This window comes from Acanthochromis polyacanthus, chromosome 4, assembly GCF_021347895.1.
Source record: "Acanthochromis polyacanthus isolate Apoly-LR-REF ecotype Palm Island chromosome 4, KAUST_Apoly_ChrSc, whole genome shotgun sequence".
NCBI lineage: Eukaryota > Metazoa > Chordata > Actinopteri > Pomacentridae > Acanthochromis > Acanthochromis polyacanthus.
The window spans coordinates 35,300,544-35,312,335 of NC_067116.1; the positions used below are offsets into that span (position 1 = coordinate 35,300,544).

An 11,792-nucleotide genomic window follows, 5' to 3' on the forward strand; every position below is an offset into this window, starting at 1 on the left:
TCTCTCTCCGTGGGTCTGATAATAAGAGGACGGAGCAGAGGGGGAGGATCAGTCAGTCAACATGCTGTTTATCTGCTGCCATCGCGGCCACTCTGATAGTCACGCACATTTGTCTTCTTGTTTGGAACCAGAGCTGGAATAAAAATTTTGGTAGCTGCAAAAATGCTGAACCCATCTCATGTCAGTGGTTATTGAACGCAGGATGTTGGTTTTTGCTTCTGTGAGTGATTAGTGTGTTTCCTTTTGTCTTTGTGTGTCTGTGTGTGTTTGTGTGTGTGTGGTGAGCTCAGGTGCGCAGTGTGAAATTGGAGCAGGAGGTAGAGAAGAATAAGATCCTCTCCGAAGCGCTGCAGACTCTGGCCACCGAGCACCACGAACTTGAGCAATCCGTCGTCAAGGGATCTTCACCGCGCAGTGCCCTCAGCGAGGATGAGTTCCACGACGCCGTGTCTGGTGAGTTGACGAGTTATCAAACAGGAGATTCTGTGACCAAAGCTCCCGCTCACACTCGCTGCTCTGTCCTTCACCTGTAGGACACCGGAATACTTTTTCCCGCCACTCGTTGTCTTTGGTATGTTTTGCCGCTCCTCGACACTCGAGTGTTGCCTGGTTGTGTTGGAGAAAAGAAAAGACGTGTCACATGAATGAGTGCTTTTGGTGTGCAAAACAAAACCTGCATGATGTAGAAACACTAAAAATATGGCTCTGATGACACCCCAAGGTTTTTCAGAGCTGAAACTTGTTTGCGCTTGTTTTGAGGTTGTTGAAATGTTTTATCTAATTCCAGCCTTGACACCTTATGCAACATGTTTTATAGATAAAAAGGAAGTAAACAGAGATATGTCACAACTGAATAAACTGAAACACGAACGCAGATCTACAAGGGAGATCTGCTGTGAATCTTGTGGAGTTTGGCCTGCAACTAACAAATATTTGTGTGGTTGATTAATCTGTCAATTATTCCCATTTTTGCTGTTTGGTTTATACATTTTCAGAAAAAGGTGAAAAATGTCGATTAGTGTTTCCTAAAGTCCAAGATGAAGTCTGCAAATGTCTTGAATGGTCACAGAAGGAGCAAAGAAACCAGAAAACTTTCAGAATTAAGAAGATTCAAAAAACATATATTTATATATTCCTAAATAGGTAAATACAATCAATGTGCATATTAAATACCAATTAAGCAAAGATAATTGAGTTCAGCTTTAATTGATAATGGATGTCCAGCGGCTAATTTGTTCTTTAATTTGTTGTCATCTTTTACTTCATTGCTGCCATTTAGAACCAACGCTGGCCTTTTGATACTTGACATAATTTATGATTTTTAAAAACATGATAATTATATGTTTGCAGAGAAAATGATCACAGATCATAAAAAGTCTTGGTACAGAAGAAGACCAAAAACAAACACGTCCTCCTAATTGGGATGTTTTGCTGTTTAAACTCAAACTAGTCAGGGATCTGTAGTGGACTTCTTGTTATTTATCGACCTATAATATCACCTGATGTTGACCTGGTTGGTTTACCAGTGTAGCTTTCTTTCACAATCACAGAATTGACAAACAAAAATGAAGCAAAAAAATATCCATGTATTAGTTTTTACACACAACAAGCAGCATCAAATAAATGCGGAAGACATTTAACAGTTGAAAAATGAAGTTCTTCCCAGTAGACAAACTTTTCTCATAATATTCTCATTCTCATTTTTGATACTTACTGCAGGCCAACATATACACAGGTTCTAATACATCTGCAGTAAGCTAGCATCACGTCATTGATTGTTCTGAGTAAATGATGCTGGATTTTCCGTCAAACTACCAATCTATCTTTTATTTGACTTCATGCTCTTTAACAGTTGATGTTCTCGCTCTTTCAACCATCTCGAGGTCACGCTGAATGTGTTCGTCTCCGCCAGAGTCAGAATCGGAGCTCTCCCTGAGCGGTTTTGAGACGGTGGCCAGCCATTCCTGTGACGAGGACGAGGAGGACGAAGGCTCTGTCATGCTAAGCAGCCCGTGCAGCAGCCCCACCAGCATGTTGCAGGAGGATAACCATGGCAACAAGGATGAGCTTCAACACAACGGGATAACAAGGCATAGGTCAGCGGCGCTTTACGTCCCCGCAGCTACTTAAATGGACCAGTGACCCCCGCAGATTTTATCTCCCATCAAAACATGAACCAAGTCAGCCGAGGGGCTTTTCTCCTCCTATCACTTTGTTATTGTTGCATTTTCCTGCTTTTAATGGCGTAACTTTGTAGAAGATATTTCACTACCTCCACTGAGAGTTCTGCTTTCTTAGTGATCTTTTCCTTTTTATGTTCTGCCTCAGGTCTTTCCAGTTCATAGTGTGAATAATTTAGAGTCGGGGCCTGCCTGGTAACGGCACAAGAAAGAGTTGCATTGAAAGGACTGAGCTCTGTGTCAGAGCTGTTAAATATTGATAAGGTCACAGTGTAATGCTATAATCTGTTTGCAGTATGATCCCATGCTGACTGATCATTTGGGCAGAATTTGAATATAGTTATTATGTCAACTCTTCGTTTTTTTGGATTATGTGCTATATTCTTTTGCCTTTAAGCGCACTATTCAAGCTCCAACCTGTGGAGCCTTTTAGATAGTTTGACCTGACTAGCCCTCCGTATCTGCTGGACTTAAAGGAAGTAAGTGCTCCTGATGGGTGATTCCGAGGTTGCTGACCACCTTTGCTGCTGGTATTGTTTGCCTGTCTGGGCTTTGCTCCAGTGCGTCACATAATCCATTACAGGCTTTTGTTGACCATTTTCACCTGACGTGCTGCCTGCAGCTATTACATGTCTGGTACATTTACTCTAATGAAATGTGTCTATTTTTCAAGCACTAGGACACAGTAGATGTATCACACACCTTATAGAACACATAATTGCATGTTATTATGTTTGTGTGTGTGTGTTGTTTTTAGGACCAGCTTACCTGCACCGATGTTTTCAAGAAATGACTTCAGCATTTGGAGTATCCTGAGGAACTGCATTGGAATGGTGAGAGTAATGTCTGTGATATTGTTGTTTTAATGAATCCTGGATGACAGGAAGCAGTCAATTAGTCCACGGACTCCGTCTCATAATCTTTGTGGATTCTCGAATTTTGAAAGCAAGACAATCATCATGGACAGAGGGTGGATCCTACTGACTTTGGGGACTTCTCCTCGAGTGCCACAGTGAGGCTGACATTCTTGTTTTTCAGTGAAATTAGTTCTACGATGCGCTTACAGCTCTCACAACAATAAAACCACCTAATATAGTGGAGGTTCCCCTTGTGTCACCAAAACAGCTCTGACCCGCTTGGCACCATGGACACCAAATGTCTGGAGGTGTCTCATGATGTCAGAAACTGGTACGATTGATCTTTTGTGTCCTGTAGGTTGTACATTGAGGCCTCTGTGGATCAGATTTGTTTTGATAATGCTCAATCAGATTGGGATTTGGAGAGTTTGGAGGCTAGGTCCACTCTTGGAGCTCTTTGTTGCGTTCCTTGAGCCATTCCTGAGTAGTTATTGCTGTATGGCCGGGTGCTTTGTCCTGGAGGCACTGCTCAGCCCCACTATTAAAGACCACTGACAGGTGAAGTGAAGGACATTGATCTTTTCTTTACAATGCAATAGTTTGCTGGAAATCTTGGGTTCTGACGTGAAGTGGATTCTACTTCGAGATGTATCACACAACTAAACTTTGTTGCAGCAGCCTCCCCCAGTAGGGCAGTGTCACTGTCACACCACAAAAACTGCTCAGAAACAGCTCCAGGAATGTGACAAAGAGACCAAAACTTGTTCTGGCCTCCAAACTTCCATAGATCACAGTCTACATAAACATCTGTGGGATGCACCAAGATAAGGTGGACAAGAAGATGGCGCTGATTGAGTGGCAGCAAGTTGCAGGAGCTCCAGCCTTTCTCATATAGTCTTCTACATGGTATTTAAAAAATAGTAAAAGATCATCTGTATATAATATCTGCAATTTTTGCACCGTGTTTTTTTTTTCTTGTTTATTCTTTCTTTGGAGCTGCTGTAACGGTGGACTTTCCCCACTGTGGGATCAATAAAGTTTATCCTTAAATCTGTTCGTTGAGGCCCCACCCAGCAACTCATAGGACCCCAAAGTATCTGCTGCCATCACATCCAGTTTCCACAACCCAGCAGGTCAGAGCTGTTGTGGCGGCGTGAGGAGGACCTAAACAATATTAGGCGCCTGGTTTTAATGTTGTAGGTTCATGGGTTTGCCTTTGCCTTTCATATTCTGATCAGACTGGGACTTTATCACATGATGTCATACATTTGCTGTGCCATAAAATGTAGAGGGGTAAAAGAAAGATTTCAACAATGAGTACAAGCAATACATATATTTATGTGTTTTGTTGGCACTTTTGTCTAAAGCAACAAGCTTACTAGTGCAGTTCAAGCTAAAATTCTCTGCACCTTTTCAACACTCTACATGAATATTTCCCTTCAGAGGACTTCATAGGTCTCTTTGAAAGTGAAGTCTTCTCCTTTATTTCGTCCTTTTGTCTCTTTCAGGAGCTCTCCAAGATCACAATGCCGGTGATTTTCAACGAGCCGCTCAGCTTCTTGCAGCGTCTGACCGAGTACATGGAGCACACGTACCTCATTCACCAGGCTAACGCCTCCTCGGACTCTGTTGAGAGGATGAAGGTGGGATCATCTGGGACATCCTGGAGACATCCCTGTGTGGACATGGTTTAACTGGACTTCTGCTCTCTCTGAGCTCTAGTGTGTCATCTGGACTGTATGTTTATCTGTTGGCAGTGTGTGGCTGCGTTTGCTGTGTCTGCTGTGGCCTCTCAATGGGAGCGGACTGGGAAACCCTTCAACCCTCTGCTGGGAGAAACCTATGAACTGGTCAGGTAAGTGGGATTGTACAGCTCAATCCTTGGAGCTTCTGTTAAAAGCAAACCATATCCACAGATTTTACAATTCATGCTCAGCACTGATTAAAGATATTTGCGGTCACATTTTGTTGATTTTTGAAGTTCCAAAACCTCGGCTGTATATACACATCAGCTGAACAAACACAGCTGCGTCCTTGTTTGTCATTTTGTCATTTGCACTGATGCTCACTGTTTCCCCTTTTGTCCCAGAGAGGATCTGGGCTTCAGGCTCATATCAGAGCAGGTGAGCCACCATCCTCCTGTCAGTGCCTTCCATGCTGAGGGTCTGAAGCAGGACTTTGTGTTTCATGGGTCCATCTACCCCAAGCTGAAGTTCTGGGGTAAAAGTGTAGAAGCTGAGCCAAAAGGCATCATCACACTGGAGCTGCCCAAGTAAGAGCATCGACGTTTAGCTTCTGTACAAGAGGTCTGTGAACATTTTCCCTAAATTACTATTTTTTTCGTCAGGTACAATGAAGCCTACACATGGACAAACCCCACATGTTGTGTTCACAACATCATCGTGGGTCAGCTGTGGATTGAGCAGTATGGAAATATGGAGGTGATCAACCACAGGTAAGAGTGAAACAAAAACAACCCACGACCAGTGCTTAATGTTACTGTCAAAGTGTGACATCTTCATGTGAAATTGACCCCCAACATGGGCCTAATTCATCCAACCTGCTTCAAACTTGAGACCATTCTTCCTCTGGTCCTGAGTGACACACCTGCCGATTTTAAAGCAAATTAAATGTTTGGTTGTTGAGATATCAACAAAAACATGCACACCAAGATCCCTGGATTTGAGTTTGACCTACGACCACTTGCTGCATGTCTTTGCCCCCACTCTTCTCCCCATGTTTTCTGTCTCTGTCTCTCCACTGTTGTCTGTAATAAAGACCGAAACAGGCCCGAAGAATAACTTTTTAAAAAATTGCTGGGTTTATTTTTATATTGGGTGCTATAATATGGGAGTGATAAAAGGCTCAAATTAAAAACAAATGTACTTAATTAAATGACAGACATTGCTATGTGTGCATGTACTGTCATAATTAGGTTTTTAAAAAGCTACAGCCTTTTGTTTTTGACTGACTGAACTGCTAATTAAAAACAGATTACACACAACAGTGTAAAGAGCAGTGTTGCATTTTAGTGTTGCCTTGTAGAGCGCGTCATTTCCAATTCTAAATACAAATCACTGTCATTAGCTTTCAAGGGAAGTTGCAGGAGAGTGTTCCCCTTTGTGAGACGGAGACTCATCGTCCAAGTTTAAAAATAAAATAACAGACCTATCTATCACTTTGTGGTGATACTGGAGCCATGACAGACGGCATCGCTCGTTAAACCAGTCCACTGTGAGCCAGCCGGCCAGAGGAACCTGCTATTAACTACTAATTCCTGTTTGTGCCTCCATGCTGCCACCAGCCAGAGCATTCTGTTTTTGGGTTGTCTTCCTCAGGAATACAGTTTCCAAATTTCTGTAAATTTGGCCCAAAAGTTCACTTGAATGATCTTTAGTAATCAAAGGACAGTACGATCGCATTTTGGCTTTAACTCATGCATTCTAATTATGACAACATTTCACACATAAATACCTATAAGGATAAAAATGAAGTAAGGTCAAGTCTGCACCACTGATTAGCAGATGCATACAACAGCAAAACAGGAATTTTGCTTCACGTATTTTCATTTCATTATAACAAATAAATTACATCCATATAAAGGAACAAAAACAATGTGTTCTCTGTTATTTATTGTTATTATTATTATTATTATTATTATTTGAAATCATCCAGACCAGTTTAAATATTCTAAACTAAAGTTTTGAGTACTTATCAAGTAGAAAAAGCCTGATCCACTTGAAGAATATGTTTTAAGGAAGTTCAGCAAAGCGAATGAGGAAGTTTTATGACTCAGCCAGCAGAGAGTGAAAGGACAAAATGTTGTTTTTCTCTCTTTTCACCCAGAACTGGCGAACGATGCTGCCTGAATTTCAAACCATGTGGCCTTTTTGGAAAAGAATTGCACAAAGTTGAAGGCTACATTCTGGATAAGAGGTACAGCACAAAAAGAACTCTTTGAAATAATGAGACTTCTCATTATTCTGGTCTTGAATGCAGAAGAAGCTGTGATATAAGAACAGGGACTGAAATAACTTCTGCCCTTCTAACCTTTAAATCAGAAATCACACCTTCACGCATTGGATTATTCATTACAGATCTTTTTTTCTTTTGCATATTGTAGCATACCCGAGAACACCGCGAGTGTCTAGAAAGATTAGTTTTCTTCAGCATGAATGTGTCAAGCAGCTAATTTATCTTCCTGATGGTTTCCAAATCATATTTCCTCCTTCAGCCGGATTTTCCAGCAGATATGATTCAATAAGCTTCTTAAAGAGGTTTCATTTGTAAATCAGGACCGAGAAAGCAAAGCAGCAGCACTCCGTTGGGCAAAAAGTTTAAGTGTGGAATTACAAAATCAAATAATCATGCAAATGAATGCAATGAATTATTGACAATCCACACAGTTAATAATTCATTGCAGTGATAATCGCCTCTTGAAGGATCGGGGCATCGGTGCAAAATGAAATTCAAGAGACATTAATGCAGTGAAGGGCAGCTAAAAACAGCAAACGGCAAAAACAAAAACAAAGAGGAGCAGATGGTTCAATTAAACAGAGAGGGCGAGCCCAATGACTCAGCATAAATGACTGGACACAACAAGTGAGCATGGGAACACGGCTAAATGTGCACCGCCAGATATGCAAACACAAGAGGACACGGACAAATACACAGCACACACAAAATGACTTTGAGAGAAGTTATTTAGCAACAAGAGGTGAGAAAGTCTGTGTACTCAGCATGGAACTGGCTTTTTGGCTCCCTTTTTTTAGCCGATTACGTTCCATCTGAGTGAAATTTGCAGAAATCTCTCACACATGAAAGTGGTTATTTTGACTCCTTGAGCTTTTGTTAGTTGGGAGGTTTTTATCTGTTGAGGATGAAGCTGAGTTAAATCATTACTTGTGTTTGTGCTTGAGGATGTTTGTGTGCTTTTTTTTTTTTTTGTAGCAAAAAGAAGCTGTGTGCTCTCTATGGGAAGTGGACCGAGTGTCTGTATGTCGTTGATCCGTCTGCGTTTGAGGCGCACAAGAAAAACGACAAAAAAGGGTCAGAGGAGAAGAAAAGCAGCAAAGCGGTACGAATTAGGATCAGTTTACTGTCATGATTCATCACGTCAATAATGGAAATGAATGGAAAGAAAGGGGGAAATTCCAATTAAATATTCATATCAGGTCTGACTAACATTTGTAGTCAACACTCCTTTCTTTGTTGCCTGTGGTGGTGTTCAGGGCTGCAGCGAGGATCAGGAGGGGGTTCCTTCTTCTCCAGCTGCAGACACTGTGGAGGTGATTGCAGGCAGCCAGCTGCTCTGGAGAATCACACCCAGACCTGCAAACTCAGCCCAGGTTCCACTGATTAATGCACACTTAAGGCCTTACTTAGAGTACAAGATGATTATTTTTAGCTCACAAAGTGAATCTTTTGCGTAATTGCAGATGTACAGCTTCACATCCTTTGCGATGCAGCTGAACGAGCTGCACAGGGAGATGGAGGGAGTCATTCCCCAGACCGACTGCAGGCTCAGACCGGACATACGAGCCATGGAGAACGGCGACATCGGTAATGGCTGTGAATTATTAACTTGAGCTGAAAATGAAATAAAAAATCCTGCCGCTGAAACACGAAACTGACCAGTGGTGTTTTTAAAACAGACCTCGCCAGTGAGGAGAAGAAGAGGCTCGAGGAGAAGCAAAGAGCTGCTCGCAAAAACCGCTCCAAATCTGACGAGGAGTGGAAGACCAAGTGAGACTTTCTTCATTTTACTCAACAGCTAATCAGCTAACTAGTGCAAAAACAAACCATTGCTGTCATTATTATTACAGTGGCCTTCATTTGTGTGGATAAAACATCATTTGGCATGTTTCCACAGCGTATTTTCTTTGAGTATTTTGAATTATTGCATTAGAAAGTCAATTTGAAAACACCTGTGCACATTTTTTTACACTGAATATACAGGGTTTTTGACTTTTAAAAAAGACTGAATGAACACAATACTAGACGGAATCAACTTTTTAAATTCAATTGTGATGGAGCGAACTTTTAACTCAATATATCCCCAAAAAAGACTCTTTCATGTCAAAGGGAAATTCGATTTTCGACAAAATAATGCCAGTTAATTAGTGTTAGCATAAGTATTTACCCCTTTGAAGTCAGTATTTAAGTAGATGCACTTTTGACCTGCAGAGTCTCCCACACACCATCTTATGAACTTTAGTCCAGATAAATAAGTTCTGATTTAGCAAATATTTAACTCGCATGGCTTATCAGCTGTTTCGGCTTCCTTCTTTGTGTTTGTTTCTTCTTTTTTATTTTTTTTTAACAGTTAGCAAATAACTGGTTTTGTTTTGTAGTTTCTTCTACTCTGTTTATTACACACACGTGTAATGTGGCCTATGCTGCCATTTTCTGTTAACCGCAGAGCGATTAAAACAAACTAGCCTAGTTTGTGTGTTTGTTTTTTTTAATTTTTAGAACTTTAAAAAATTTTCAATTCAAAATAGCTCATAGCATGTTTTTATGCGTGTTTTTGAATTATCGCACCACAAAAAATGAATGAAAATATGACTAAATTCCGCAAAAAAGGTGCTTGTGTAAAGATTTACAGACGAGTGACTTACCCTGTACCACCAACTTCTGATGACATTAGCAGCTGAGCATGTAGTTAATATAAGCACGCTTAATTTGCGTTTTCTGTTAAAAACCTTGCGTGTCTTTTGAAAAGTTTGATTCAAATGTGTTCCACACTTACGTACTATGCAGTTTTCATTGTGGTTAATGCTGCGGTTTTACCTTCTTTGTCGACACCGTTTCACACTTTGTTGCTTTGAAATGCTGGAGCTAAAACTGCATTTTATCTTCCACTTGTCCTGTTTTACTGCTGCGTCCTCGCTTTGATGTTAAGGAGTCCCGCCCTGGGCCCGAGGTCAGAGCTGCTCACTGTTTCATTGATGAAATGTTTGATGTGATCATATTTGCCTTCGCAGTAGTTTCCAAGCACACACATACTCTCTCTCTCTCTCTCTCTCTCTCGCTCTCTCTCTCGCTCTCTCTCTCTCTCTCTCTCTCTCTCTCTCTCGCTCTCTCTCTCTCTCTCTCTCTCTCTCTCTCTCTCTCTCTCTCTCTCTCTCTCTCACCCTAAATGTAAATCTGATCTCTAGCTGTGCCACGCTTTCTGTTAGGATATAATAGAAGCTCACTGATGATAGAATCACAGTTTGGAGACAATGTTAACAATCCGCTCTTCCTTCCACCAGCATGACTCCACTTACTGGCTCTAAATGCAATTACTCAAACACGACGGGTGCCCTCCTTCCAAATCGCTCCTTCCCTGTTTATGTGCAGCTAATGTCAAGCAAATACCAACCAAAACTCCCATACAAATTACCCATAACCTTGAGATGAAGCATGCCTTACCCTTTCCTTCCTCGCTTCCTCTGATTTATTCGTGTTATGTGCGTCTGACTGAGCTCTCTGAATGCTCATTAGTCCTCTGCTTGTGTTTTCAGGTGGTTTCAGCAGGGCCAGAACCCCCACACCAGCTCCCAGGACTGGCTCTTCTGTGGCGGATACTGGGACAGAGCATACAGCCAGCAGCCGGACATTTACTAATGGACATTCCCCATACAGAGAACTAACACCTGTACAGTAAAGAGCAGCATTAACTGTCTTTTTTTTCTTTCTTTTTTTAATTGCATAGCTACAAGCAATATGATAAAGTGTACTTAAACGGTGTGGCCTTATTCTACTTTATGTTGGGAAAGCTGTGCACAAAAATATCCACAATCAGTAAGTTTGTATTTACACTACGGACAGTGTTCAGAATGGACTTTTTAAGCACAGCGGACGGGTTTATGGTTTTAGTATCCATCTGTCTTCTTTTAAATGTTCATCAAAGTGTTTCGACTCCAACTGTATATCTGTAAATATATTTACTTTCCACAGATTAAACCGTCACTGACCTCATCATGTTATTTCCTCTGGACTTCAACTCATAAAACTACAAGTGTCAGTTAGTAAAAAGTGGATGTCTGCTTATAAAACCACATTGTATGTTTTCTGTACTAACACTGCCCTTATAAAAATGACTTCGAGAACCAACTGACACTAGTTTTGTTTTTTTTAATCTTTTTTTTTGCAGTATCCATTGTGTTCAGTACTTTATAAAACAGGTGTAAGAGTATTTTTGGGGTTTTGCTTGAGCGTTTGAATGTTTTCCTGTATGTTCTTACCGTTTATGTGACGCATGCTCAAGATGCAAGACGGAGTTCAGAGGAAAATAAAGTTTTATCCGATCTGATGAGTTCTCTTCAGAGTAATTGGAGTCAAGCTTTACATCAAACTCTCTGCACAGTTCTGCTGGGGTCCAATTGGCCCCTTTTTTCGCCTCATCTGGCTCCTGATCCTGTTTGTTTGCCGTCTTCAGGTGGGTAAATATTCATCTAAATGCAATGCAGATGTCCCAGTATGAGAATTAAGAACATTTTGATTAACTGAAGTCTCACTGGAATCACTTGTTTAGTAGAATGCAAGAACGTGTGGGAAAAGGTGTTGATGAAAAGTTGCCTCAAACTTAAATGCTCTGCAACATTATATTGTTTATTGCACATACTGAAAGCAAATATATGAAGCGGACCACATGGCATATTGCTGACAAAGCCATTTTTCTGAAGCTCAAAGTTCTGATTTTACTTCAGTTTTCGTTTCATAGTTAGGGGAATTAGTCTTGTTGCGGTTTTTAATTTTTATCCAGCAG

General features: G+C 41.0%; 1 protein-coding gene across 4 annotated transcripts in view; it reads left to right on the top strand.

The window, feature by feature from the left end:
* Positions 1-11,137, top strand: part of osbpl1a (oxysterol binding protein-like 1A) — a 31,331-nt gene extending 20,194 nt beyond the window's left edge. For 3 of the 4 annotated variants that reach the window (XM_051947273.1, XM_051947276.1, XM_051947275.1), the window contains 14 exons: positions 291-453; positions 1,913-2,096; positions 2,938-3,013; positions 4,546-4,680; positions 4,795-4,892; positions 5,127-5,309; positions 5,385-5,492; positions 6,884-6,973; positions 7,988-8,114; positions 8,269-8,385; positions 8,476-8,599; positions 8,692-8,782; positions 9,942-9,962; positions 10,546-11,137. In XM_051947273.1, the coding sequence (XP_051803233.1) occupies positions 291-453; positions 1,913-2,096; positions 2,938-3,013; positions 4,546-4,680; positions 4,795-4,892; positions 5,127-5,309; positions 5,385-5,492; positions 6,884-6,973; positions 7,988-8,114; positions 8,269-8,385; positions 8,476-8,599; positions 8,692-8,782; positions 9,942-9,962; positions 10,546-10,648 (1,620 nt within the window). In that variant the 3' untranslated portion in view covers positions 10,649-11,137. The remainder of the gene's footprint in view (positions 1-290; positions 454-1,912; positions 2,097-2,937; positions 3,014-4,545; positions 4,681-4,794; positions 4,893-5,126; positions 5,310-5,384; positions 5,493-6,883; positions 6,974-7,987; positions 8,115-8,268; positions 8,386-8,475; positions 8,600-8,691; positions 8,783-9,941; positions 9,963-10,545) is intronic. The other variant, XM_051947274.1, reaches the window with a different exon arrangement.
* The last annotated feature ends 655 nt before the right edge of the window (positions 11,138-11,792 follow it).